The 27,492-nt window shown below is 37.0% G+C and overlaps 1 protein-coding gene across 3 annotated transcripts in view; it reads right to left on the bottom strand.

Moving 5' to 3' along the window:
* LOC101262246 (uncharacterized) overlaps nucleotides 1–27,492 on the bottom strand; it is a 78,089-nt gene that overhangs the window by 46,524 nt on the left and 4,073 nt on the right. The window contains exons 2-13 of one of the 3 annotated variants that reach the window (XM_026032939.2): nucleotides 24,616–24,697; nucleotides 22,317–22,375; nucleotides 20,515–20,618; nucleotides 18,648–18,743; nucleotides 18,459–18,506; nucleotides 15,480–15,530; nucleotides 8,365–8,468; nucleotides 8,063–8,180; nucleotides 5,884–5,985; nucleotides 5,523–5,723; nucleotides 4,610–4,767; nucleotides 1,856–2,014 (exon numbers count right to left, since the gene is read on the bottom strand). In XM_026032939.2, coding sequence (XP_025888724.1) covers nucleotides 1,856–2,014; nucleotides 4,610–4,767; nucleotides 5,523–5,723; nucleotides 5,884–5,985; nucleotides 8,063–8,180; nucleotides 8,365–8,468; nucleotides 15,480–15,530; nucleotides 18,459–18,506; nucleotides 18,648–18,743; nucleotides 20,515–20,618; nucleotides 22,317–22,375; nucleotides 24,616–24,623 — 1,208 coding nt within the window. In that variant the 5' untranslated portion in view covers nucleotides 24,624–24,697. Of the gene's footprint in view, nucleotides 1–1,855; nucleotides 2,015–4,609; nucleotides 4,768–5,522; nucleotides 5,724–5,883; nucleotides 5,986–8,062; nucleotides 8,181–8,364; nucleotides 8,469–15,479; nucleotides 15,531–18,458; nucleotides 18,507–18,647; nucleotides 18,744–20,514; nucleotides 20,619–21,997; nucleotides 22,239–22,316; nucleotides 22,376–24,615; nucleotides 24,698–27,492 lie in introns of those variants that run through there. The other 2 variants (XM_010327626.4, XM_019215638.3) reach the window with 2 other exon arrangements.

The raw sequence follows: 27,492 nt of genomic DNA, 5'->3' as shown, positions 1-27,492 counted from the left end.
CGGATACACAACTCTAGCATAAGAAAGGACACCTGTTTGTTTCTTTTCATAACTGCTTCCAACCATTATACTCCAAATGTTCAGAACGGAACTCCAATATATAGATCCAACTATCTATTAAAAAAAAGTAGAAGACTTTTTTCATACAAAACACAAGGATATTTTTTGCGCCAGCTTTTCAACTCCTTCAACCACTCTTCTATTCCTATCTCCAAATCATCCAATACATGCACAAATGTGCTAGTCACCAACTTCTTTTTCTTGCCCCCTTTTTGTCCAACCTCCAAGCTGCTACAGTAACTGCCACTATTCCAGGAATTCCCCAAGAAATGTTAAACAATGGGTATAGCATTTCTTGATTCCAACATGAACACACAGTGAAGGAACAAATGGCATGTGTCCTTACCACCTTCTTTTGCATGCAACACCACATATCGTTTTTCAATCAGGCAACATTTTTGTATTCATATAGTACTTATTTAGTACTGAAAAACCATATTTACAAGAGTGAGATAAGATACAAAGTATGTCAAAAGTAAATAAAGCCTAATGGTACCTAGCACATATAGGATTGAGTCTGTATCGCCAGAGTAAAATTTAGTACACCAAAAGCAAAATAACAAAATACAATTTCGCTTGGTCTTTTTTTCTGAATTGCACCACATATCCCTCCTTAAATTATGCATTACAAGAATAGCATCACATGCAACACACCTAGCAAATAAAGCTACTTTTGGAGAGCACCCATCTCCCAAGATCTCTCTATCTGAGTTGGACATCTTACTCATTAATCAAGCAAATATATAGAATTTCACAAAGAAAGATTTTGTCACTGGCCCTCTCCATTACAAGGGGCATACTGCTTTAACATTTTAATGTAGTTTGATGCTTGAAGAGATTGGATGCTCACGGCTAAGTTGATGTTCTTATGTAGGTTCATGTATGTCAATGCTTTCAATCAAATTGTGCCAAATTGGCTTGGTTAAGCTACATAAATCTTTGATTCCATCTGCTAAGCTTATTGTCTACATGCACCCTGAATTCCCTCTGCATAGCTTATTTTCCTAATGCAACATTGCAATAGCAAGCAGCTGATTTGAGTCCACCAAAGAAAACAAATAGGCAGAAAAACCGCAGATCAACTCAACACTAACATATTTTATGAAGAAGATACTTCACTTTTCACGTTTTCGAACTGGCCTATGCCTCCTAAATAATATATCCCAATATGTTTCATAAATATCCTTAACATGTAAATCCACTATTTCCGTCTTAACATTTACTACTGAAGCAGGAACAAACTCCCTGCACCACATTAAGCCGAACGTTTGCGATTTCCATTTCCAATCATGAGCCGATATTGTTGAAAAGCCATTTACTCCCATCATAGTTCGTCTCCATAGAGGAACCTTTGTGAGGAAGGTTTCTATATTTAGCTGTAAATTTGGGAAAGTGTCTTTGGCAAAGTGATAGCTCTTTCGTGCAAAGTTGAGGACTTTATGTTTTCCATACATTTTTGGAGCTTGTATGAGGTCCAAGAAATGTAACGACTAATTGTTTGTTTTCAGAGATTTATATTTTTGTTTGAAGTTCTGTTATGACTGTGTATACATATGTACGTGGATTTCCATTCTTACCCCCAAAATATGGAAAAAGAGAAAACAAAGAAAAGAATAATTGTGGTATACTACAAGCTAAGAGACCCCTATCAGCTTAGTGACAATTTTACAGAAAGAGAAAGGATAGTACTAATACAAGTCAAAAAGAAGGAAGTTCATCACCAGCTATTCCAATATCAAGAAACATAAATGTTTAAAATGGTGCCGGTAATAGGAAGAAAAATTATACAACCTACCTCCACAGTAAAATAACCTTAGGATCGAGATCTTTCTCAATGTTTCTGATCTCTGATCTATTAACGTTCGGCAGCTGTTGCAATGAATCAGAATATAGCTGTACATAACGCCGACGAAGACGACATAGGGCTTGAATTTGGTCCCAAGAGAACCTATAGCTGCAAAAGTGCATAACCAAACAAATACTTTGATCAAAGAAACATGGAAAATATATACAACAGATTGACATAATTCATTTAACACAGGACCTAAGCAAAGATGAGGTGCCTTCAAAATGTTTAAGAAGCTTTCACCAAATATGGATTGAGGAATCGCGAATTTACCTCAATAATCATTAGATAAAATCAATGTGGTGTCAAACGTGTATATGGACCTTGGCTTCCTATCATACATACCCTTTTTATCATTTATATTGGGGAAAAAAATTCTCATTAAGCCAAAAGTATACAACAATAAATATGCCTCACTCCCAAACAAGTTGGGGTCGGGTATATGAATCTTCATTTCATATCCTATCATCATCATACTAAATAAATTGAAAGTGAAAAATACTTTCTTTTTTAAAAAAAAATAATATATATATATATATATATATATAAAATAAAAGTTACATAACAAGTCTAAGATCTCTAACCACAATTAGTAGCTATTACCTATATGGATCTTTTTCTTCCATTGTGCCAAAAATATTAGTTCAAACAAAACTACAAAAGAGATCTCTTCATATTCCACTGTCCCCATACCCCGTCCCCTATTTTCAAAAAAAAAATTTCCTACTCCAAACTATCCAAAGAAAAAGTAGAGTAGTATTGTGTTCCTATCTACTCTCGTTTTCCTTCCACTATCCTGATCCTCCAATTAACATCTATCTATGCAGTAAATCTAATAGCAGGCGACTGGTCTAACTATCACCAGAAAGGCTACTGAAATCTGTATACAAGTTATTTATTTATCTCAGAATACCTTCTCTTCTCTCACAAAATGTCAACAATTCAAGTGACAGTTTGTGTATCACCTCCGATGGAACTCAATTCGTCTAATCAATTACACGGTTCGTATTTCTTCCCATATTAGTAAAGGAAGAGTTTTCAACTATTGTAAAACTAATGTTGAAATTCCAATAAGCACTAACCCATCTCTCATGAATGAGTAGTCTACCCTCTGATTTCACCTCCTGGTCCATGTCATTTCCTTTAGTCCATTACTCTGTTATCAATCTCAAAAATTCGCTGACATAAGTCGCCACCCTGATTGTCTCTTCAACCTAACTACAAGGATTTTCATTAAAGGGATTTTTTGATAAAAGAAAAACATTCAGATTCCTTCCTAAAACGAAAAATTGACTTTCCTTCAGCAGGTATCATCAGGAGCATCACATGGTATATGTGAAAGCTATGTTGCTCATACTCTTTCAAAAGGTCGACGGGTGCATGGTGGATCCTCCAAAAATAGTGTATTTTTGAAGGACCCGACATGGTTGCGGAATCTTTTTTGGAGAGTCCGAGCAACTTAGTACAAAAGAACTGTTTGATAATAGTATCCAAGTAAAGAATCAAAATACAGCAAGCTACAGAAAGCATTCGAATAAAGGTTGCTCAAGCAGGCATTGGGGCATAAATAGTATGAGGGTAGGCAACCAGGACATGGTAACAATCTGTAGAGCTGTTGATTTTATTTTTTTGATACTATGTTAGGACACAGAAATATAAGAGGTCTACTAGTCGAGGCCTGAGGGTCAACATCTATAACCGTCTCATCTCGATTGTTTGCTTTACAAGATGAAGGGATGTTTGGATTGATATTTTTTAAGTATCTTAAAAGTGAAAAGCTAAAAGCCATAAGTTAGTCATATCCAACTTTTGGCTTTTAGCTTATTTTTGTACTTTTTTGCCTTAAAGTAGATGCTTATAAGCATTTTTTGTCTTTCCCAAACACATCCAAAATAAAAAAGAGAAGCTACTTAAATTAAGCCAATCCAAACACCCTCAAAATCCCACCACACCTCTTCATAAACCCAAAAATCCACAGTACCAACTAACTTGCCAAATATCAAAGAAAAGATTCTTAAATCATTTATGAACACCAGCGACACAACTCTGGATCCTTTTCTGTCAACTCTTATCACAAGTTTTAGTTGCTGACACACCGAATTCTAACTCATGGTCTTGGGAGAACATACGGAGATCACAATCACCAACCAATTAAGACATATTTTCTGTGGCTAGTTACAAGAAAAACATACTTGACACAAGACCTCCCGAAAAGAGATTTTCAACCCTGTAAGCCATCTTTGTGGAACAAATCCAGAAACCATTAATCACTTGTTCTTGGACTTGAATATTATTTCACAATTATGAAAATCATTTCTCAGTATGCTGGAAATAAGTGTACAATTCCTGAAGATACAGCTGATATGAGAAAAACTGGCATACAAGGAAGCCAAAAGAACAATAGATTTGGTGGAGAAATAAACCGGCCATTATGTAGTGGACTATATGGATAGAGAGAAAAGCAAGATGCCCTGAAGGTGCAGCCAGCTCTATGAAGATGATAAAAACAACTACATCTTTTGATTTCTTTATGGTGTAAAGAGGAAATGATTAGTGATATAGAATCTTTAGACGACACACTAGCCGATGCTGATCTGCTGTGAAGCTGGACCATTCTGTAATTATTTCAAGCACAACTTATGCAACAATTTTGATGCTAATCATTTTCTCATAAAAGATCAGTTATGAACATCAAACGCTTACCACATTTGCCCTTGTTGCAATTCTGCACGAGCAGCATACCGCCACCAAGAACTGGCATCCTCAGAAACAGGCACCACTGGTCTCAAATGAGAAACTTCAATGTATGTCTTATATCTTGTAATGACCTCCACAAGTCTTATCCAGTCATGATATTGAACCTGTAATGGTTGACATAATTTGCACAGACAACAATAAATGTTTCTTTCTATTATTTTACCTTCCATTTGATGTCGGGAAGATAGTGGAGATTTCCTATTTCACCAAACAAAGTGTACAAAAAGAAAAGAAAGAATTCTAAAGTGAGAACACAAATAAGAAATTTCATGAGTGCAAGGCAAAAGTAAAGGGAAGAATTTGATGGGATCCAGTCACACACTTTGTGGGTAGAAATTTCAGATTGGCCGGAGGTACAAAACCCCAGACCTTTCTTCATAGAAACAGCCAGTCTTATAAACAAGAGTGTGAAAGAAAAGGAGAAAAAAATAAAAAATTTAAGGGTGATTCCCCAAGCCAATTTGAACATTCCATTAGAGTAGGCTCTAGTTTCCTTGGATACCTTGTTTATTCTCCTCTCAGGGGAAATAAGCAACTACTCAGGATTCAGAGAAAGAATTTTATGTCAGCTATAGGATAAAGGTTCAGGGAATTGATATAAAGAAGACAAGGATTGAAGAGGACAGAGATAAGAACGTGAACAAAAAATACTGAAGAGCACTGTGGCTTATGGTACAAACAAAATATAGGGTGCCTCGAAACACAGTAAAGGTGCTAGGGCAGTGCATGATATAAAAACGTGTCCAAATGCATTATATTTTTGACGGATTGCATTTCAATAATCATTTCTTAGAATGGAAAAACTACGGGAAAATAATTTAGGAAGATTTTGCAACAAAACAAGGTGAAGGACTAGCACCTCATTAACTGTCAAAGATACGTCACTAACAATCAGAGAAGCCATCTCAAAAGGAACATTAGGATCATTTCTTTCTTGATTTCCCAGACGATGATACTTGAGGACTCCATTAATTGGTGACACCAAGTAGTTGCGATCTTCAGCCCATCCAGATAAGTTTCTACTGCTATTTGATGGTTCATTAATACCATCCTCAAATATCTGAGCAGCAAGAAAAGGATTAGAAAGGAATAAACAGAGAATACATTTGAGGTGGACATGAAACCTGTCAATGGATGAACATGTAAGTCACAGGTGTTGCTGCAAACCTCCTCACCACGTCACAGGACAACACAGAGTAAAAGGCAAAATAAGAACGTACCTCAATCCATTCTTTCGGAGTAAGATCCTCCCATTTCTTGTCCAACTTCCACGGCTTGCTGTTTGAATCATGGTACATTGCAAGCCTTTCAAGTTGCACCAACTGTAAGAGGAAATAATGCACTTAGTTCAGCAATCATGGCCGTCATATTTATATTCATTTTTATTATGGTAACTATTTCATATATCACAAAAACCCATCATCAAAGAATGAGGACGAGGAGATTCACAGTCCAAAATGGACATTGTGGTGAGCAAAAATTGAAAACAAAACTTTCCACTTCTCCTAAGAAGTCTACTAAATCTTCTATATTTCCCATTCGTTCCCGTTTACACCAAAAGTAAAGAAGAGTAAGGCAATTCATCTTGATCTTCTGAATGTGATTGCTTGTCTTCAAAAATGCCTTAAGAGTCTTTCTTTCACACAGTCCGCCATATGCTTGTTGGAATGTATTGCCACCAATCCTCCTATGCCCCTCTTCTGCCCACTCCTTTCCATGCACCACAGATTTGCAGTTAGCTTGCATTGTAAAAAGTAAAAACAGGTGTTCATTAGTCTCTGCTTCTAGAGTCAAGACCACAAAGCAGACACCCCGAAAAAATCTGTAAGACCCCTTCTTTATAGAGCTTCATGAGTTGGGCAAGCTCTATAATTACCAGTCATGTAAAGCATGAAACTTTGAGAAGGATTTTGATCTTCCATATAAGTTTCTAAGGCCACGAAACTGTCAATTTGATGGTTGAGTGTTCAGGTTTGAATATACTGATTTAACTGTGAAATCGTCTTTGTTGCACAAATTCCATAATGAACTGTCTTTGTCAGATGAGGGACGTGCCAGTGAAAGAGAGCAGACTTAGCAATAAGTTCGAGACTTTATCAATCTCCAAATCATTTAAAGCCCTCCTGAAACCCAGATTCCAACCTTGAGCAGTCCAAATCTTAGAGATTATGACATCTCTTTGGAGGCATAAGGTTATAGAGGTCAGAGAAATGGTTTTTTAGGTTAGGCTACCCTATCCAGAGATCAATCTATAATCATGTCTTCATTGCATCCCTACTTTAATGGAGATGTTTTAGATATATAGAATCATTGCAATATAAGTATTCAGTATCCCAAAAAATTACTTTTTCATTGTCGGATAGAGTCTCGCTTGTGGTGGAAATTGTGTTTGGTATGGTTTACAATGGATGATGCAAGGCATGGTCAGAGAAGTTTTGTATAGCTGCGTTTTAACTAGACTGAAGAGAAGACGCAGGGTGTGGGGTTGCTCCTTAAGCCCATATGTGGGACACATGGAGAAAGAGATACAACAAAGCTTTTGATGAATAGAGAAGTATTTAGGTCATTTGAGGAATAGCCTCTTATCCTTACTTCTCTTTGGTGTAACCATGACGTTTTGGTAGGTATAAAAGATTGTGTGTTGTTCGCAGATAACAATATCATTTTGCAAGTCTTCTTTTTTTTTGTTATACTCTCATAAGTGGGTGCTTTTTGTGCCCCTTGTTTAAAAATTTTCTTTACTTTATCAAGAAAAAAAAAAAGATACACCAAAGATGACAAACTTTGACACCTTAGGTTCATATGTCACTCTCCCAAAGTTTGCAGAACAGTCCGCAATTCAATTACTAAATCGACTCACCAGATAAGTCTCTCCAGAAACCAATCTTAGATTCACATCATTCCTAAGCACTTAAAAATGTATGTATCTCCTACATATTGATGTCGAGTGACAGCAACATTGCCACTTCTTGAAAGTTCTCTTCTTCAACGAAAAAATGCAAAGATAATTGAAATAAATCTAATCCTGTATTTGAAAAAATAACTGCTTCAACACTTCTGGAGGGGAACTACACTTTTGAGGTAGTATACCTGTGGATATATATAGACTACTGTTACTTTTCTCAAAACAAAGAACTAAAAATAACTGCTTCAATCCATGAAAAAACCTCGCTACAATCCTTATGGAAGTATGAAATTTACCTCTCCGTAAAAAAGAAGAAAGTAATAACTATATCACAAACCAGACACAAAATTGGGATGTTCACGGATAACAAACGCATTAAAATATACAAATATTTTATTCCCTTCCGACCTTCAAGACAGGTTATCACCAGTTGATTGACCTGAAAGTCAATTTTATTGAACAACCTTTAGCAAGAAAAAAGAGAGAAAACTCACCTTACGCAATTTATCCAAAGCACCACTAGTATCGAAGGTTTCATTCCCTTGTTCATCCATCGTAACTGCTGCAAGCTTTGCAAGAGTAACCCCACAAGAAAATGGATGCCCAGGATTGCTAAATTTGTGGCCACCCATTACATGAAAAAGAAGAAAAGCAGACCAAGCTAAGAGTGGAAGCTAAGAAGTCAAAGTATCACAGTTTAAAAAGCTAAATGATGGAGAAAATGACATCAAAGAAATAGTGAAACTAAAATCAGATAGTCAGATTAGAAAGATATCAATAACTGATAGAAACAAACCTGACAGAATCCTCATATCTGACATGGACATTGCTAATTGAAATCTTGAGGTTTCCAATTATGGTACCAATTAATGACCCAAGCCAAGAATTTCCAGTAGGGGGCTGTTAATGGAAAGAGTATTATTAAATTCCCAGGAAAATCAACAGCTGGTGAATATCAAACGAAGGTAAAAAAGTTCGTCAATGTAAGTAAATATTGCAAAGAAATTGATCAGATACTGCAACTGGATACACATTCAAAGAATCAATCCGAAAGAGGATAAAAATGCTAGTTTACTATAGATGTTCTTTATTCCTATCAAAATCATTTGAAGCTGCTTACTATCAGTGAATAGGCAACCAGGTTGTAACGGCTCTGTTATGAAAGAAGGCGGCAGACTGACTAATTTGGCTGGTAGTCCCTAATCAGTATCTTTAGGGGATAAAGGTCCCCCTTATATTCTACACCCAGGTGCGAAGGGTTTCTGTATCTTTCTCCGCAGACATCTCCAGATTATAAGACATTATCACCTTCGTGGCACTGAACTATATTTCCGTAAGTACACAGACAGCCGTCATTTCCCCCTTTCACAATGTTCTCGTGCTCAAAGAATCATTATAAAACACAACAAGGTAAAAGGCAAAAGCCCTTTGATTTCCTCGCTCCAGCCTCCACTTTCCAACCTTTCAACATAACTGCTTGAGGATATCATATTGTTTGCTAATCATTCTCCTTCAATTCAAATTCCAACACTACAAATTTTGTATAATAGTCAAGGAACATTAAGTAGGAAATACCAAACCTACTGAGCATTAAATTCCAGAGATTATTGACAACTTTGCAAGGCATAATCAGATGATTTGCATCCTCATGATGGGGAGTTCATTGGGATCTGAGTCCTGAGCTCAGGAGGAAGGAATTTACAGGATTGGGAGTTGAAAGAATTCATAGTTTGGTTTAGTTACTGTTTGGGCAGGGATATGCTAATTGATAGATCGGGTGTATCCAGATTGCAAGAGAGCAGAGTTGGTCTATTCACCGTTAAATCTTATCATGAGAGGTTATTAAGGAGATTTATTTTTTTTGAGAATGACAACATTTTCCTTTTTTATACAGATATAAGAATGGCCCTTTAAAATGTGGAGCCACCCATAATTACAAAGTGAGTGCCTCAAAGCACTCTCAGATCCTCACAATTGGGACATGATCCTCAAGGTACATCCCTTTAAACCAAAAGTGTAAAAGAGCTAAAGACTTCATCTTCTGATTCTGTAAACTATTGGATTTGTCTTCATACACCTCTGATTCCTCTCTCCTCATACTGTCCACCAAATGCAAGCTCAGACAAGTGGACAAGGATCCATCTCTCTTTCTTGTTTGCCAGAAGGCCTTCATTGTTCCAGATACCTCTTGGCATGATCCATTGGATTCCTCCCAAACCTGTGAATATCCTCCATAATTATGATGTCCATTTGCAATGTAAAAAGAGATGTCAAATTGCTACCCTCTCTTGCATAGATTATCTTGTGTCAAAACAACTCTTTTTGACAGTAACCAGGAAAAAACCTAGAGTAGAATTTCCATCTTCCAAATCATCTTCCATAGCCACAAACCTACCAGATTTTTTGTAAGTTGTACTCCTTGTAAGCAGACTTGACAATGAACTTTCCTTCTTTATTCCCTAGCCAGACCATCTGATCTTCTTGATTTTTGTATCTTTGAATTGTTCCCAAGTGTTATAGAACTCTATTACTCTCCCAATTTCCCTAGCCAGACCATCTGATATATATTCTCTAGTATCTCACCAACAGAAGACTATAGTAGATCACTGGACTCCTCAAGGGTGGAACTTCATCTTTAGAAGACAATTAAATGATTGGGAGATTCAAAGCATAGCAGATTTTTTCAACACCGTTGGGCAATTTAATGGACTGGAAGGAGGTCAGGACATTTCGTGGTGGAAAGGCAATCGAAAGGGAAGCTTTAAGGTGGGTTGTGCATACAACTGGTTGAACTACACCAATCAGCCTCAAAGTCACTTGCCATGGAGAAGAATCTGGAAGTCGAAAATTCCACTCAACGTGGCGTGTTTTGTTTGGTTGTTAACCAAGGAGGTTGTACTGACTCAAGACAACTTAAAGAAAAGGGGGATACCATTATGTTCTAGATGTTTCTTTTGTGAGGAAACTACTGAAACAGTTAATCATCTCTTTCTACACTACAAGATCACAAGTCAACTATGGACGTTATTTCTGAGTCATAAGGGTATGTCATGGACCATGCCTGCCAAGATCACAACAGCAACTTCTATTTCAAAAAAAGATCACAGAAGCAATTCAGAGTTGGGAGGAAGCATGAAAGCAATCCAAGAATAAAGACAGGTGGAGAATTGTCCCAGCTAGCATATGGTGGGCAATATGGAAGGAAAGTTACTCTAGAGCTTTCAATAGTGTTGAGAATAGTATGCAAAAAGTCAAACTAAATTGTCTTATGCTACTATGTTTTTGGTGTAATCAATTATACTCAAATGATGTTATCTCCTTAATTGATGTACTAGACTCAATTTAATATAAGATAGTAGAATTTAAGGTACATGTCGTAAATACTGATCAGTGTACTGACTTTTGAGGAATAGACAAAGTTACCATTTTTTTAAAAAAAACATTCTCCTGAAAGTGTGATTCCATCCTTGATAGTCCCTCATATCCTCTCTAATTGATTCCCGCTACTGATAAATGTTGTATTATTTTTGGAAAGAGTGTTCCCGAAAATCCATTTTCTAGCCAGTTATCCTCTCAGAATGATATCCTCCTACGTTGCTATCCCATAGTTGGTTTTTGCAGTGTATTTCATCCATAGGTTTCTTATGGACTTCCATAAACTAACCCCACAAGTGCTCCTTCCTGTATTGGTCCTCTGCATACCTTCCATGCCATATTTAGCTCTAACAACCTCTTTCTGTCATGTTTGTTCATCAGAAGTAAACCACATTAACCATTTCATCATTAAACTTTGATTATGTATTTCCAGGTTCTTGAATGCAGCAAGAGGTGTGATATTGACAGCGGAAACCAGGGAAAGAAGAAGATCACTTATGTTAGCTGGTGTTTCTTGTGCAAAAGTTTGGGTGAAGATGTAGATCATCTCATATTGCATTGTCGAGGGACCAACCAACTGTTGGAGGGTGATTCTTCAATAGTTTGGGGTGCAATGGGTGTTGCCGAGCACAGTGGGTGCTTCTTTTTCTTTGGAATGAGTACAATGAAATAAACATGGGAACTCTTCTCGAAGACTTCTTGATCATAGAAGTTTTGAAAGGTATCCATGATGTCTTTCTTCACTACATCCTAACACTTGATGAATAAACCCATTGTGTACCCAACTGGACCAGGAGCCTTATCAGTACACATAACTTAAGGCAATTTAGAACTTCATCTCCTCAAATTTGCCTTGCATGGACATTTTCTCTTCTCCACTCTACATTGGACATTCAGCATTATTAAAAGGTCTCTATTGATGTGTTTCTCTATATAGGTTCTTCTAAAATGTTATAACCTCGCCTTCAATTTTGCTTTTCTCTTGAGTAACCTCTCCTAGTATCATGAGTTGATCTATATTTTTGTATCTCCTGTGAACATTTGCCATTTTGTGAAAGAATTTGGTGTTCTTTTCTCCCTCTTTCAACCATAGTACTCTTGATTTATGTCTCCATAAAACTTCATCTTTCTTGACTACCTCCTCTTACTCGAGTAAGGCTGTAGCCTTTTTGTCATTTCCTCCATGGTGAGAGTTTTTTTTCTCTTTCTGTATCTAATTCTGCTAGCTGCTTTAACAATCTCCTTCTTTGAATGCCCAGATTTTCACCCTCCTCGTGTTTCCATTCCTTTCGTTTAAGTCTCAGTGCTTTAAGTTTGCCAAAACTAATCAGGTCTTCCTGTGAAGCAGAAGGAGCTCCACTACTCTCTAACTCTATCCACAAATCTTTTTGACTGCAGCCACAAATTTTCAAACTTGCAAATAGCTTTTATTCCTCTCCCAACAACCAGTAATCAAAGTTACTGGTATATGATCTCAACTCAACCTTCAAAGAGAAATTTATTTTAACTGTTGAAGGTATCATCCCATTTTTTAGAAATCATGATTCTATCTATTCTAGAGGTTGCTTCCTGTTGATCTCCCTTAAACCATGTGTATGCAGCATCCTCTAGTTCCATGTCAACTAGTTCATTGTCCTCTATGTAATTAGAAAACTCCCTCATTCCCCCTTAGTTCTTTTTTTCGGTTAATCTTATCAAATATGTACCTACATACATTGAAGTTGCCAAGGTCCCTCCATAAGCCCCCTTACTGAGCTAAATTCCTCCCACACAAGTCTCCTTTCCTTGTAACAGTGTAGAGCATACATTAAAATTTTGGGTTTGTGATTCAAATTTAAAAAGTAACGGTGTAAGAACCAATTTCCAAAACCTCCCCCATCCATGCCCTCACATCCCACATTATACCTCCTCATGTTCACTCTCTTCAAGACAAGTATATCTATTCAACCTACCTCCCCAAATCTGTTTTACCATCTCTGTGATGTCCCCTTCAAGTTAAGTTTCTTGGAGAAAAACTAATCTGCTCTCCATCCAGACAACAAACTATGTATAACCCTTCTCTTCTCTCTATCGTTGAATCCCCTAACATTCCATGATATTAGCTTAAGCTTAATCATATATTTGAAGGTTGTGCTTCTCTCCTTATTCCTACTCCCCGAACTTCTAAATTTTACATCAAAGGCTACAAGATTTTAAGCTTTTTGCACCCTTGATCTTGAGTTTCTTGACTTATGTGTCCTGCTCCATTCTCCTCACTTGCCTGCAACTGTCTATTTGTAGCACTAACTTTGTTGCCCCCTCTTCATGCCCTTGGAAATCGATCCCAAAGATCTTCTCAGTTTTATCAAGTTCTGTTGTACCCATATAGAGTTTACTTTTTCTACATCTTGAGCCCTTTGTTGTTGTTGCACCATAATTGGTATAGGTTCCTCCACATCTCAATAGACTATTTCTATGTTTGAGCTCTGTATTGCTAGCCCAGTCTCGCCTAAATTGGTAATTTTTCCGTCATATGCCCTATCAAATCTCCCCTAATTTGTTCATCCATTAGCTCTGTCATGATTTTTGTGTTCATGTTCTGCTTTGCTTCACCTGAATTGGATACATGCAAGGTTGTTATGCTGCCAACCAATATATGGTCCTTCTGATTTTTCTGCAGTAGAGCTTTGCCCGGAGTAAATCATTAAAAATGACTTGTGCTGCAAAATCTGGTCCATTGGGCCATTTAGAGTTGTTATTCTTCTTAGAATTTTGTGATGGACCCAGTTCAGCCTTCTCATTTAAACAACTCACATGCCTCTCACGTGCTCCATTTCCAATTGTCTTTCCAGTTGTCGAAGTATATGCCACGTGCTTCAATGTAAATCCCTAGAAGGATGGGATTTTGGTACTTTATTGTAGATGTTTACGCCATCAGACCTCTGGATGTTTCTATTCCTTCGGCAAAGGACCTCATCTTCTCCAGCAACTACGCCACCACTTTCCAACCTTATTCCAAATTTGGGTTTGCTTCCCACCCAAATTGTAAAAAAATATGCCATTCCATCAAAATCGACGGAGACCTCTCCCGGTAGGTTTCTCCTGTTATTTTTTTCACCAGAATCCTTGCCTTGCCCACTCAGGTGGTTTTTTAGCTCAGTTTCTTCTTTTGTCTTGATCCAATCTCCACACAAATCCCCAATTTCTTGGAAGACCTTCCTAGACCACAGATGCAATGGTATCCCCACTACTCTAATCCAAGTTTCATGCACAGGGCTAGGAGTGTACCGTGTTGTTGGGCTCCACCAATCTAGATGAAACATGCTACTCTTCCACCTCCATTGGCCTTGGATGATCAATTCCGCCATGTATCTATCGGGGAATTCAAAAAGGAACCTTTTGTTGTTCCATTCATCTATGTTGACTCCAAAGACCTTTTCCAGTTTGTTGAGGACCACTTCCTGATATCCGCTAGAGTTGGTTTCTCATTCTTGCTTGCAGTGAATATCTATGAGGCATCTCTTGAGGAGATCTTCCTCTTGAATATTTACCGGCTTAGTTATCAGAATGCTTCCTTTCTTGGTGTTTATCTCGGCTCATCTTAAATTACTGCTCCCCCATTTACTCAATTGGACAGCCTCAGCATAAGGGTATTCATCCTCCGTCACCCTTAAGAAAGTATGTTCCTTCGGCCTTTGCTGACCTTTAATGTATCTCACGATCTTTAATGCAATATCCAGCCACCCAGAATTAAATGCAAGTTCTGGAATGACTATGCCCGATCTTCCACCACTATTTAAGGTTGTTAAGCTCAAAAATTTCCCATATTCATTTTGCTTCATAATGCAAAAGAGTTCTGTCTCTCTTTCTGCTAGTATCCATCTTCTTCTCTCCTTCTTGTGTTCCTTTGAAGTCTAGGCAGAAACATATCCATTACATAGCTTTCTTGCTCGTAACTGACCTCCTCATCTTCTTTCTACTTCTTTCAACTCATTCATACAATTCGGACTTGCTCGAGTTCCATCTAGTTATGTCGAAAGACTTGACCCAGCATTGAAATAAATAAATCTATTCTCTCCATCCTAGACTAAGGTGCGTAGGAATTATCACAGGGGTGTTGGCTTGGAAAGAAAAGACTAGATTCCATTCAGGTGGTTGCTGCCGGAAAAATTGTTTTCTACTCCCCTAGTTAGTAGGATAGAGGAAGTGCATTGGTATTCGTGCCTGGGAGAAAAACACTTTTTTAACTGTTAAGTTTCAAGAAATTACTATGGAACATGTAAAAACTTAAGAAACATCAGACGACGCAGAACGAGCACAAGTGTATGATGGTCATCTGACATCCATTTATGAAACAAAAAGCATATGCTTAGACACATTTAACGTCTTAACAGATTTTATCTAGAAAGATGATATTACAATGGTTTTTGATGAAGAAAAATAATGAAAATTTGAATTTTAAAAAAAAGTGAAATTAGAGGATTCAGTGAAACAAGAGTGCCAACCATCAAAAATTCATCTCAACTTGTAAACAATAGGCTGAGTTAAAGAACATACACTTCCCAACTTTGATCTTGATAATGCCTCAAGGGTGGCTGATTCTGCTTCCTGCATGATGTGCATTCAGCATCAATGTAAAATGAGACTACTCAAGAATTATAGTTCTAAAAAGGTGTCATACAGAAAAGTTCAAGTAGAGCTTAACAACACTGCAGACACTACAACGCAACCTTTCTTTTTATTTTGGGGGGCAGGTAAAAAAATATAGGTAGAAAAGGCTAACTAACCTAAGGGAAAACACCTTAAAAAGTATTATCCATCAAAAGTATCCTTATTGCCAAGTCATATTCTTCAATTGAATTGTCCTTAGTGAAGCATATTTAACTAGATAACCTTGACAAGAGAGGATTTCAGCTGGCCAGCAGATGCTATCTTAGTTTGAACAATAGCGGAACTGCCAACCAACTGTTTCTGCAGTGACCAGTTGGCACAGACATATGGAGTTTGTTCTACTGTATTTTTGGTTTTAAGTGAATCATGCCACAGAATATGAAAGATGCACAGTTGAGTTGGACCTTGTGGTGAGTTGATAAAACCATCATAAAAGTCTGGTTGATGATCCATGCAGTTGGCATGTATGGAATGAGAGGAATACGAGATACTTTGATCGAAACTCAACTCTAAATCACTCTCCAAAGCTAAATGTTTACACAATCTTTTTTGCTGGACTAAGTTAGCTACTGTAATTTGTATGGATCAATTTTTAGGACTCCGTTAGTTCCCTTGTCTTAGATTGACAATGTTAAAGGGACTAACAGCTTTTTATTTTGTATTTATATTAATGTAACTATGCATCTTCTTGATGCCCTTTCGTGAATGAAATACCTTACTTAATCGACAAAAAGAAAAAGCTAAGAATTCTGTGGAACACAAGAATGTCTAAGGAATGGCACTGAATTATTCTGAGACTTATCAGACAACAGACAAGCATGAAATTTAACATACTATACTCTGTACAATCATTTGCGTTTATTTCAAGAATGCCTAGTCACATAGTTAATCTCACACCCACACTACTCAGCTCTGACTGTTGTTTCTCAGCAAGCTCTTATCATATGTTCTTGTCGCAATAAATCTGTGAACTTGCATCAATAAATTTCTCATATATTTTCTTCCGTTCTCATGATATCCCTTAAAATTCACAGAACTTTTACACAGTTTGGGGCTGATTAAATAATGCTAGTTTGTTTTCTAAAGATTTGAATATACAAAGTGGTATGATCCAGCATCCAAATGAATACAGCAACCATTGATTCAAATCAATGTCAGATTCAAAATTCCACATAGTTCTTTCAGTCCCGTTAAATCACAATCTATGACTATCTAGTGCTTCCATCTAATTTCCATATCATCCAATCAAAAGAACAATCAAGCTACATATTACAAAAAAATGTTTAGAAAACTGAAAGCTTTTGTACGCATCCACAAGGCACAAGTGTTTGAAGAGTCAAAAACCGTTCACGTGAAACTTAGTAGTCTTTAAAGAAGCTAAGAATGCAAAGACCATCAATCACAATGTTTCTGTGATGACCCAAGCTAGTGGAATCTAAGTGAAGAAATAGTGACAGATCACACATACTTAAAGAGACTTGGTGAGCATTATCTTAATGAGAGAATAACCTCCTCTTTCACTTCAACTATAGGCTACTCTATATTGAGGTTGTCTCACCATGCCTCCCAAATAAATTGATTTTTGGGATGCAGCTCTTTAGAATTCCAAATAAAGCCACTTGGAAGGGTTTCCTATTCTCCAATAGAAGGACCCCCCCCAACACACACACCTTCCCTCCCTGCAGGCTTGTACCTTTTCTTCATTTTCTATGGGAATAATATACCAAACTTGCAATTCCACTTTGTTTTCCACTTCATCTCTTCCAGTAAGAGACCCTAAGAAGGTAGATGTGAAGTATGGAGGCAGAAAAAGAGATATTGGGATTTGGGTGAATTGTTTGATTATTGCTTCAAGTATCTTGGTGTTTAAATAGTGTTTACAAGTAATCCTAAAAAGGAAATTAAAGTAATTTCTAATCCTAAATACACAATTATCTTTCCCATATATTCACAATGAATGTGATCCCGCCATATCAATAATTTTCTAATTGTTGTTTGGATCGAGTAAAAGGTTTCATTAATAATAAAAGGTCAACTTGGCCGTATATAAGAGATATAACAATTTCCTAATTATTAACCGTAGCAAAAAAGACTATATAGCGAATCACAAATTCTATTCAGAGGGATGGGGATGAAGTTAGAGACTGACATTATTCCCCACACAAACACAGTTGTGCCTTTCTAAGTGTTAAGATATTTTACGGCTAGCATTTATCATGATAACTTGATGTGGGATTCAAGAATTTGATTAAGGGATTAGATTAGGGATTTATTTTGTAAGTATATACACACTATGTATGTGTACATTGTAAATACTGTATATTCCCAATCAAGCTAGAGAGGATGATTAAGCTTCTCAATTTTCTCATTCACCCTGCTCTTTCCCTTGAAGTAATACGCTATCTAGGACAGGCCCATTGGTCCCATTTATTGTGTTTCTCAATGTTGGGCCTCTATATTCTAGTCTTGAGCGTGTGGGGGAGTGTTTGCTCCTTATTGTGTTTCACATTGTTGGCCACTTGTGTTCTAGTTGAACGATCTTGGATGTGTGTGGGAGTGTTAAGTCGCATATTGGTTAAAGGAATGTGTCCTAGTTTCCTTTTTTTAATCAAAGTAAATGTGTTTGCATTAATAAAAAGACCAAAAATCATATAGATGGGTATACCCAAAAACAAAGATACAGCAAAAGATATGATTCAACACAACCTAATCTTCTATACAACGAGGAACTACATGGGTGCACCAAAAGAAAATATGGGAAAAGAGGCTACTACTCAACCAAGTAAAACTCATCTCTACCCCCTTCAAGAGCTCTCCTATTTCTTTCTCTGGACAGAAGAAAAATTGCATGAGACGAGTGTTCACCTCTATTCGTTGAAGTTTTGCCTCGAAAAGTTTTTCCCGGTCTTCTTCCTGATGAAAACAAAAATGTAAACATAAATTAATTTTCTGGACTAGTTAAAATTTTATGCTTTCTGAACATCAATGATTTCTAATAATGACGGCTGCAAGACATCATTGCAATCAAATCAAACAAATGTTGTATGCTCCTACCTTAAGAGACCTTCCATCAACAACAGGATGAGCTAAAATGAAGACTCTATCAATAAGAACAATGACAGGCTCTTTGCCAAGACCTTTCCAAGGAACCTGTAATCAGAGAGAAGTGATATTAGAAGGAAAAACACATGACATACAACTGTCAGGAAAAAAGTGAGAGTTATAAAAGCAAAATGATCCACATCCCTGATTTCTAGATGCTCTGCTACCAATTTGGTGTATACAAATGATATACCATTAACTAATCTAAAAGATAAAACAACATAAGGCAAAAAGTTATACCAACTTTTGATATATCATGTTTAGGGTCCCACATTGGTTGGGAAAGTGGACTGTTACTCTTTTACTTGTATAGTTTTGGGCAATCCTCATCCCATGAGCTAGCTTTGGCTTTGAGTTAGGCCCAACATTCATTTACTTAACATGATATCTGAGCCAAAACTGTTCAAAATCTTTGGTTAACACTTAACAATGTTGGGAATCCATGTTATGTTGGTCATGCTCTAAATGTCCAACCGTGAGCATGTCGGAGGAGTATTAAGTGTGCAAACTGATTGAGGAAATAGTTGGATACGTCCTTATATGGTCTTTGCCCTCAGTTAATCCTCAACTCATGAACTAGTTTTTTTTGGAGTGGTCACAGTAACATTATTATTATTAAAAAAACTCTCAACACCACATGAGCTAATTTTTTTATGGTTGAATATTGAATTAGACCTAAGGTGCTCAAAGAAAGCACAAAACAAGGAGAGCTCAGTGAGCACCGCATCATTGTAATTTAATTATGAATAATATATATAACCACAATTAAAGTTAAACTGTGACAAGTTTATACGAGTAACTACAACAGGTATAACAAGTAAAGCAGAAACCTATAACAAGTATGCATCAGAACTACAACCCACAACCCATGAAAATCATAAAGGCATACTTATCAAGTAAATAATTTTAAACAAGGATGATTGAAAGTGACAAAAAGAATCTGAAAAGAAATCAGTTATCAATATACCTTAAAAGTTATAGCATGAGTGGCGAAATTTATCAACACTGTGGAAGCTTTTAATGGGTTACAAGCAAGGGAAGATGTTATGTGGTGGAACAGAAATAGCAGAGGGGAATTCAAAGTTAACTCGGCCTACAAGTTGATGGATCAGACAAACCAACAAACATACAGTTGGCCATGTAAAACAAATATGGAGAAGCAGAATACCTCCTAAAATCTGCTTCATATTGTTATTGGCCAAAGAAGCTGCTCTGACTCAAAATAACTTGAAGAAAAGAGGGATTAATAAGCCTTAGTCGACCTCCGGAGGACAACAATTTTCTTTTCCAATCTGAGATTCTCTTTTTCATTTTCTCCAGTAGAGGAAGGTTCTATCTTCTAGTTGTTTTCTTTGTGGGGAGGCATTAGAGACAGTGAATCATCTGTTCCTACACTGCAAATATACCCAACAACTATGGAGGATTTTTTTTGAACCTCATAGGAATCTCCTGGACCATGCCCAGGAAGGTCTTTGAGGCTTTGAAGAGTTGGGAGGCAGCAGGGGAGAATGCAAAGGTCAGAAACATATGAAGAATGATCCCTGCTAATATATGGTAGACTATTTGGAAAGAAAGGAATTCTAGGTGTTTTGAGTGCATACAGAATGATGTCCAGAAAGTCAAGTTAAAACTGCGTTTTATTGTTATGTTTTTGGTGTTATCAAGTATACTCCAATGACATTATATCAGTAATTGATGTTTTAGACTCAACATAGACTGAAACGAGTGGAAAAGGAGACATCAGTGAATAATGGTTTCAGAACATGGGTATGTACTGTTTTGTGATATAATACAAAGTAAATTATTTCAAAAAAAATACCTTAAGAGTTATGGTTCCAACAAAACCAGCTTTGACAGTAACTGGCAGTTTCAGCGAATTCAATGCCTCCGCCTTCAGTTTCAAGTCCTTGAGAACCACATCGCCTATAAAGAATGAAAGATTTTAAAAGGGGATACCAGAACAAATTTAGGACGCGAACTCCCTATTGTTTTGACAGCTGAAGGTGAATTTATTAATCATTTAGACAGAACCACGAATTTAGGAAAAGCACATTAAGGATCCTAAAATTACATAATATAAAATATACATTTCATGGAAGGCTCAACAAGTTTTTCAGAACTTGCCATCTCCACTGCAAATTTGTGCATCAAGAAGAAGGGAACGGGAGAAAGACTAGATACCCCTTAAGTAGACAAAATACAACAATAAACACTAAATATCAGTCAAACGGATATTCTCAGAGAGCTATAAGCATTATAGCAAAGAGGACAGAATCTCACTCTATCCCATATACGATTTTCTTTAAAAAAACCTTTCTTTCCGGATAAAGTTAATAATCTGTTAATATTTTATCGATGAGATGAAATGTATATAAAAATTACATAATCTTACATAGTGACGAATTACCTACTTAGAGTGACCAAGCTGGCCCGAACACCACAGTCATCAAAAACAAAAACTGTGGGCAGGCAAAAAGTACTTGTTGTCCATCAGACAGGAACAAGGGACATCAGACAGGAACGAGGGACGAGCTCATGCTTGAAAAACTAGTAGATGCCATCAGGTATCTTGGGGACGTCAATGAGCTTCCCAAAGAGGAGCGAAACCCCTCATTGAGCTCAAGGCCAAAATCAAAAAATAAGACTTGTTCATTTAGTTTCACATATATAGAATTAATAATTTAATAAAGAAGGTCTTGAATGAAACGATTTCATCTTCACAAAATGCTTTTGTTGAAGGCAGACAGATTTTGAATGCAGCTTTGATGGCAAATGAAGTAGTAGATTAGAAAAGGAAGCAGGGTATGTCATGAGTGTTGTGCAAGCTAGCACTTGGGAACACTTGTGACCATGTAAGCTGGATGCTCCTCGATTCATTATGCTAAAGATGAGTTTGCAGAGAAATGAAGAAAGTGGAGCAGCTTATGAGTACCCCCCAGTGCGTTACTCAGAGTTGGTGAATGGTAAGCCACATGATTTTTAAAAAAAAAATCATGGAAGTTGAGGCAAGGTATCCTTTATCACCTATGCTCTTCATTGGCTTTGATAGGATGATTGGACATATAAAGGGTTTGATTGGTGCGGTTGGGGGTGGTATTTCCTTAATCGTTTCTCATCTTTGCTTGCAGATGACACCCTGATTTTTTGTGATGCAGATGGAGGTTATCCCACTATCTTGAATAAATAATGTTTTATCACTCTTATAACATGTAATAAGTTAAAATTAAGTTTGAACCCTCATAAAACCACATAGACCCGCAACCCGCCCCGCATTAGTTTTTGAAAAATCCACTTTGACCCACCATATTTAGCTGGTATGCTATGTCTTGGCAATGGCGAAATCCATAAAGACCTGTTGTTTTGCTGGAAAGTTGGAAGAAAAGCAGGAGAAAGTGTAGGATGTAGAATGATGTTCCTATGGCATTGATGTGGATCATCCGGAGAGAGTTGAACAGGAGGGCTTTTAAGGGATAGAATGGAGTTTTGGGTAGTTGAGGAGTAGTCTCTGACCCCTTTTTTATTGTGCATCCATGTAGTTCCGGGTCGTATAGAGGATTCCGGGTCGTATAGAGGATTGGGCGTCTTTTGTAGAGTACCATATGGTTATGTATGTTCATTCACCTTTTGGTATGCTTCTTGCATACGGACAATTTTGGTCTTGTACTTGATGAAATATTTGCCTGATTACAAAAATAATAATAAATGGGTAAATTTCCCATTTAGGATAAGTATATCAAAAAGTAGAGAACCTACAACATAATATGATTCTCGTAGAGAAATAATTATTTTATTTTATTTTACTTCATATATAAATGATTCTCTATGAACGACACATAAGTTTTTATACAAACATGAATCTCATGGATGCACCAAAAAGAAACTAGAATTGAGAGGCTAATCCCCAAATGTATAAGGTTGGTCCCTATTCGTACAAAAGCTCTCATATTTCTCTCATTCTATAAAATCCACACAACCCAAATGAGTGCTAACATTACGACATCCCACACTTTTCGACTTCTATTCCTTCTTCTAAGTGTCCAAGGTGTCCAATTGGAGAGAGCATCCTTCATGAACTTTTCTACTATCTAAAAATAGATGATGTAAGGGTATGTATTAGACAATAGTATGTATCTTGCATAGATTTTTGCTATTTGTTAGAATATCAAGAGAATATGTATCTAGTTTGATACATTTCCACATTTATTTTACTTGAATATTGTATCTTTAGAATGGTAACAATATTATAAATGTAGCACAAAAGACTGTGCTATGTCAACTTTTCAGCTTACATAAAAACAAAATATCAAATACTCCCCACATCCTACTATAGGGATTCTATAATGTATTTAACATTGAGTCGACATACTGTACAAAATCTTTTTTACACAAGAAGTGGGGGGAAAAGACAACTCGTCTTAATTGTCTGTGTAGAATTGCGGATTCCTCCAAATTATCTGCTATTTTTTCCTTCCATATGCAACCCAGTATAGTGTTCCCACCACTTTTTTTGTGTCTGACCAGTCCACCAGATAGGTTCCAACAGGCCAGTAATTCCTACGTAGTCTTGGGTTATAGTGTTGGGTATAATATTACATCTCTTTCTTACTTAGAAATAATTGCCATAATAATCAAATACCTTATGGGGTATTTTCTCCAGACTGCTTTCCAGCTCCATATCCGAGACTGTTATCCAGCTTGGATAAAATGAGAAAGCACAAGGAACCAGGATCAAAAAATTTAGAGGGATTTTATATAGGATGATTCAGTGTGGAGAGGAAGTTTCACTTAGTAAATTGCAATACTGACGAGACACCAAAGTGTTAGGGTGGGCTTGGGATTAAAGGTTTAAAGGAATTTAACATGCAACTTGGAAGGGGTTGTGGAAATTTCGGGCAGAATAAAATGTTTTTCGGAGGGAGGTGATTGCTTAGAATTCTGGTATCTTGGAAGGGGAGTGGAGGAATAAAAATATCACTATTCTTTATGGATGTGGACTTTTGCGGAATATTTTGGAAGGATGAGAAGATTTTAGCGGAACGTATCATTTAGGGTAGGTAATAGGAGTAAGGTAAGTTTTTGGGACATATGTGATGCAGGGAAACGGCATTTTGAGCATCACTTTTCCTTCTAAAAAAAACACTTCTCCTAATAAGTACAGTATCTCATGTCAAAAGAAGATGTCAGTCCAACAGATATGAAGGCTACAATTTAAAGAAGTTCATCTGGACTTGAGGTTTAGGAGGTCACAAAGTTCTGAAGGTTGATTGAGTTGGTTACACAAGCAACTCATGATGCATGCAGTGGAGAAGATGGGAGTAATGGCGTCTTTTTCCTGTCAAGTCTTTTTATGAGAAACTTTTGTGCATTTGGAGTCAGTTTCCCCACATTTATAGGTATGGATCCCTAGAGTGCCGAGAAAGGTTTGTTCTTTCACTTGGCTAGCTATGAGGCGGTGATTTTGATGGCTGATAATTTGAGGAAGCGGAGAATTACATGCGTCACTTGGTGCTTCATGTGCAAATAATGGGGAGAAACGTGAATCATCTCCTTCTACATTGCCAATTGGAGTCTAGCTTGTGGTGGAAAATACTGAGATATTTTCATCTTCAGTGACTGAAGACATGCATAGTTAAAGAAGTTATATCAAGTTGGACAGGGTGCTGTAAAGCTCAAGGATAAATCAGTGACTAAGGAAAAAGTGGAGTCGAGGCAGTGGATATTATAAATGGTACACATGTGACATGGAAATTAGAAATATCTTCCTTTTAGACTGATTTTTTCTCATCAAACCAATACACTACTATTTTTCACCAGAGAAGAAAAAGTCACTAGCCTTTCAGCTACAATCTTGTATAATGTGTAACAACAAATTGAATTGGAAATTCAAATACCAAACAGGAAAGAGAAAATATGAATATACCTTGCCATACGCTGATTCTCAAAGCCTCCGCCGACAATCCATGGACATATTCACCAAGATATCTTCGAAGCAAATGCAGAACCTACACCATGTATATAATATTTCTCAAAAGCTAATACAAAAGATGAGGATAAAGAAGCACGGCTGATTAAACATGACATTATACGTACTTTTTCTTTTCATTCTATCACTTACAATTTACTAAAAATCATTAAAAAATTTATGAAGTAGGTGATTCATCGAGTAGATGCAGTTTCACTAAATGTGCCCTATACTAAAGATAAGGAACTAACAAAGTCCAAAAAGGTGTCAGGGGAAAGATCACGGCAGCTATATAAACGTAAAAGACATTTAGCATCAAGAGTGTGGTTAGGAGTGGATATATCATAAACTGTTTGGTTTTTTAGCCCACTGCATACTTTACGGTTCTTACTGCTTGATGACCAATTGCTCTTCTTGTCAATAAATGAAGGTTTATCAGTCACAAGTTATAATCTCAGGGAGAAACAACACCCGTTTCTCAAATATCTAGTAGCCATAAACTAATTACAACTGTTTTTTCCCTGTTAAGGTGTTGTTTTTATATACATAATAATCCTAAAACATTGAGAAGTGCGGTCACTAGAAAAGATTTCACCTATTATCATTAAGTGAATATAATAAATTTCTCTCTTAAACTGGCCAACAGTTTTAAGGAATTCTGCAACTCTTATGATTTCCCAGTCATGTACTTGTCTTCTACTTCTGAAACTAATTTCCCATCTATCAGGTGTCCACATTCCTGTAATTGTTCTTTGTTGATTTAACATTAAGTTGTGGATATCTGTGTAGATATCAGAATCCCCATGGCCCATCTCATGCCAGTCATCTCCCCAGAAGCTTGTCTTTTCCCCATTTTTAACCTTAACCTTGGTTTTGATCTTTAAATCATCCCACAAGGCCCTTGTAGAACTCCCCAGATTCACTTATAGGGGGGAAAATACTTCCTTCGTCATCCACCTATTTTCTTCTTCATACTTGGCTTTGATAACTTTTCTCCATAACGGATGTTTGTCAGTAGCATATTTCCACAACCCTTTCATTCTGAGGGCCTTGCTACGATTCTGCAAATTTTTAATACCCAAACCTCCATACTTTTTTCTATTATCAGATCATTCCACTTTATCAGATTGTAAACTTCCATGTCCTTGTTTCCCTACCATAAGAACTTCCTTCTGATTCTGTCCAATCTGCCTGTGACCCCCACTGGAATAGGAAATAAAGACATCATGTAAGTAGGCATAGCATCTATGACTGAGTTAATTAGAGTAAATCTTCCTCCAAGAGACAAGTATTGCCCCTTCCATCTAGCCAGTTTCTTCTCATACTCCTCTATTACACTGCTCCTGATCACTTCAGACATTGATTTTAGCACTCAAACTCCAAAGGCATCCCAAGGTATGTAGTTGAGAGCCCCAACTTGTCCATCAAGAATTATGTGTAGTGTCTCCATGTTATGTACTTCATTAATGGGATAAAGAGAACTCTTACTCCAATTAATATGCATCCCAGAGATTCCTTCAAACAGGACCAATATTACTCTCAGATATCTGAGTTGTTCTACTTCTGCCCCACAAAAGATGAGTCTGTCATCTGCATATTGCAAATGCATATTGCAAATGAGTCACCTCTAAACTTTCCCTTCCATTGTTGGCCACATCAAAACCTCTCAACCAGCAATTTGTGTCAGTTGTCTTGTTAAGTCCTTCCGTCACTAGCAAAAACAGAAAAGGGGACAGAGGATTCAGGGGGCAGAGGCCCATTTGAGCTCTGAAGAATCTTGTTGGTGCACCATTAATCAAAACAGAGAATTTCACTGAGGATATACAAAATGTTATCCACTTGATCCATTTCAGCACAAATCCCATCTTCTCCTCCCACTCTTCCAACTGGACACTAATTTTTTTCACCTTTTTGGCACCACTCATGGAGTGCCAAACATATCCCACCATAAACTCATTGTCAAGAAGCAATGTAGGAAAAGGTGATCCACATCCTCACCAGCCTCCTACACGTGTAACACCAGCTAGTGTATACAACCTTCCGCTTTTTCAATTTCTCCGTGGTCAAAGTCGCTCCTCTTGTGGCTAACCAAGTGAAAATCACACCTTTTATGGTAGCTTTGGGGTCCACGTTGCATTTACATGATAAGGTGCTATTATAATACATATAAACCTAAATATCAAGAAATGTGGTCTTAACAAGGATTTCAATTATTAATCACTAAGACCCGGGGCATGTGATGTAACTTCACTAGCTCTTATGTGGAGGGAGGAATAAGAAAGCTTTTAAAGGGGTCAAAAATGATATTGTACATGTAATTATCACTAAGGCCAAAGCATGTGATATAGCTTTGCTCTTATGTGAATAATATGATGGGAGGAACAAAAGAGCTTTGCATCATGTCTAGTTTCTTTTTGGTGCGCCCATTGAGGTACCTGTACTTTTTGTATTGTTTATGGACTTTGCCCGCTATTAATAAAATTTACCTTGTTGTTTTTTAAATTGGTAATCGTATCTATTTCTATCATAAACAGTATATGGGTAGCCCATAAACCATATTTACAAAGGACACCCTATAATAAGTCTAAAACTTCAATAATCGAGAGTAGAGAAGTATCATTAGAGTACAATTGGTGGTACACAGTCAAAATACAATTAAATTTGACTTGTTGCACATACTATTCTCTACATTCTTAAAAAATCTACGATGCCTCTCCTTCTGTATTATCCACCAAATGATTGCGGGGAAATTTCCCATCTATTTCTATCATTTACCTTCTTGCAAGATCACCAATTTCTTGGAATGTTGCAATTGTCTCCCTCAACTCTCCTTTG

This window comes from Solanum lycopersicum, chromosome 9, assembly GCF_036512215.1.
Source record: "Solanum lycopersicum chromosome 9, SLM_r2.1".
In the NCBI taxonomy this organism is placed as follows: domain Eukaryota; kingdom Viridiplantae; phylum Streptophyta; class Magnoliopsida; order Solanales; family Solanaceae; genus Solanum; species Solanum lycopersicum.
The sequence above is the reverse complement of the archived record's forward strand: the minus strand, read 5'-3'. Positions and strand labels throughout refer to the sequence as shown.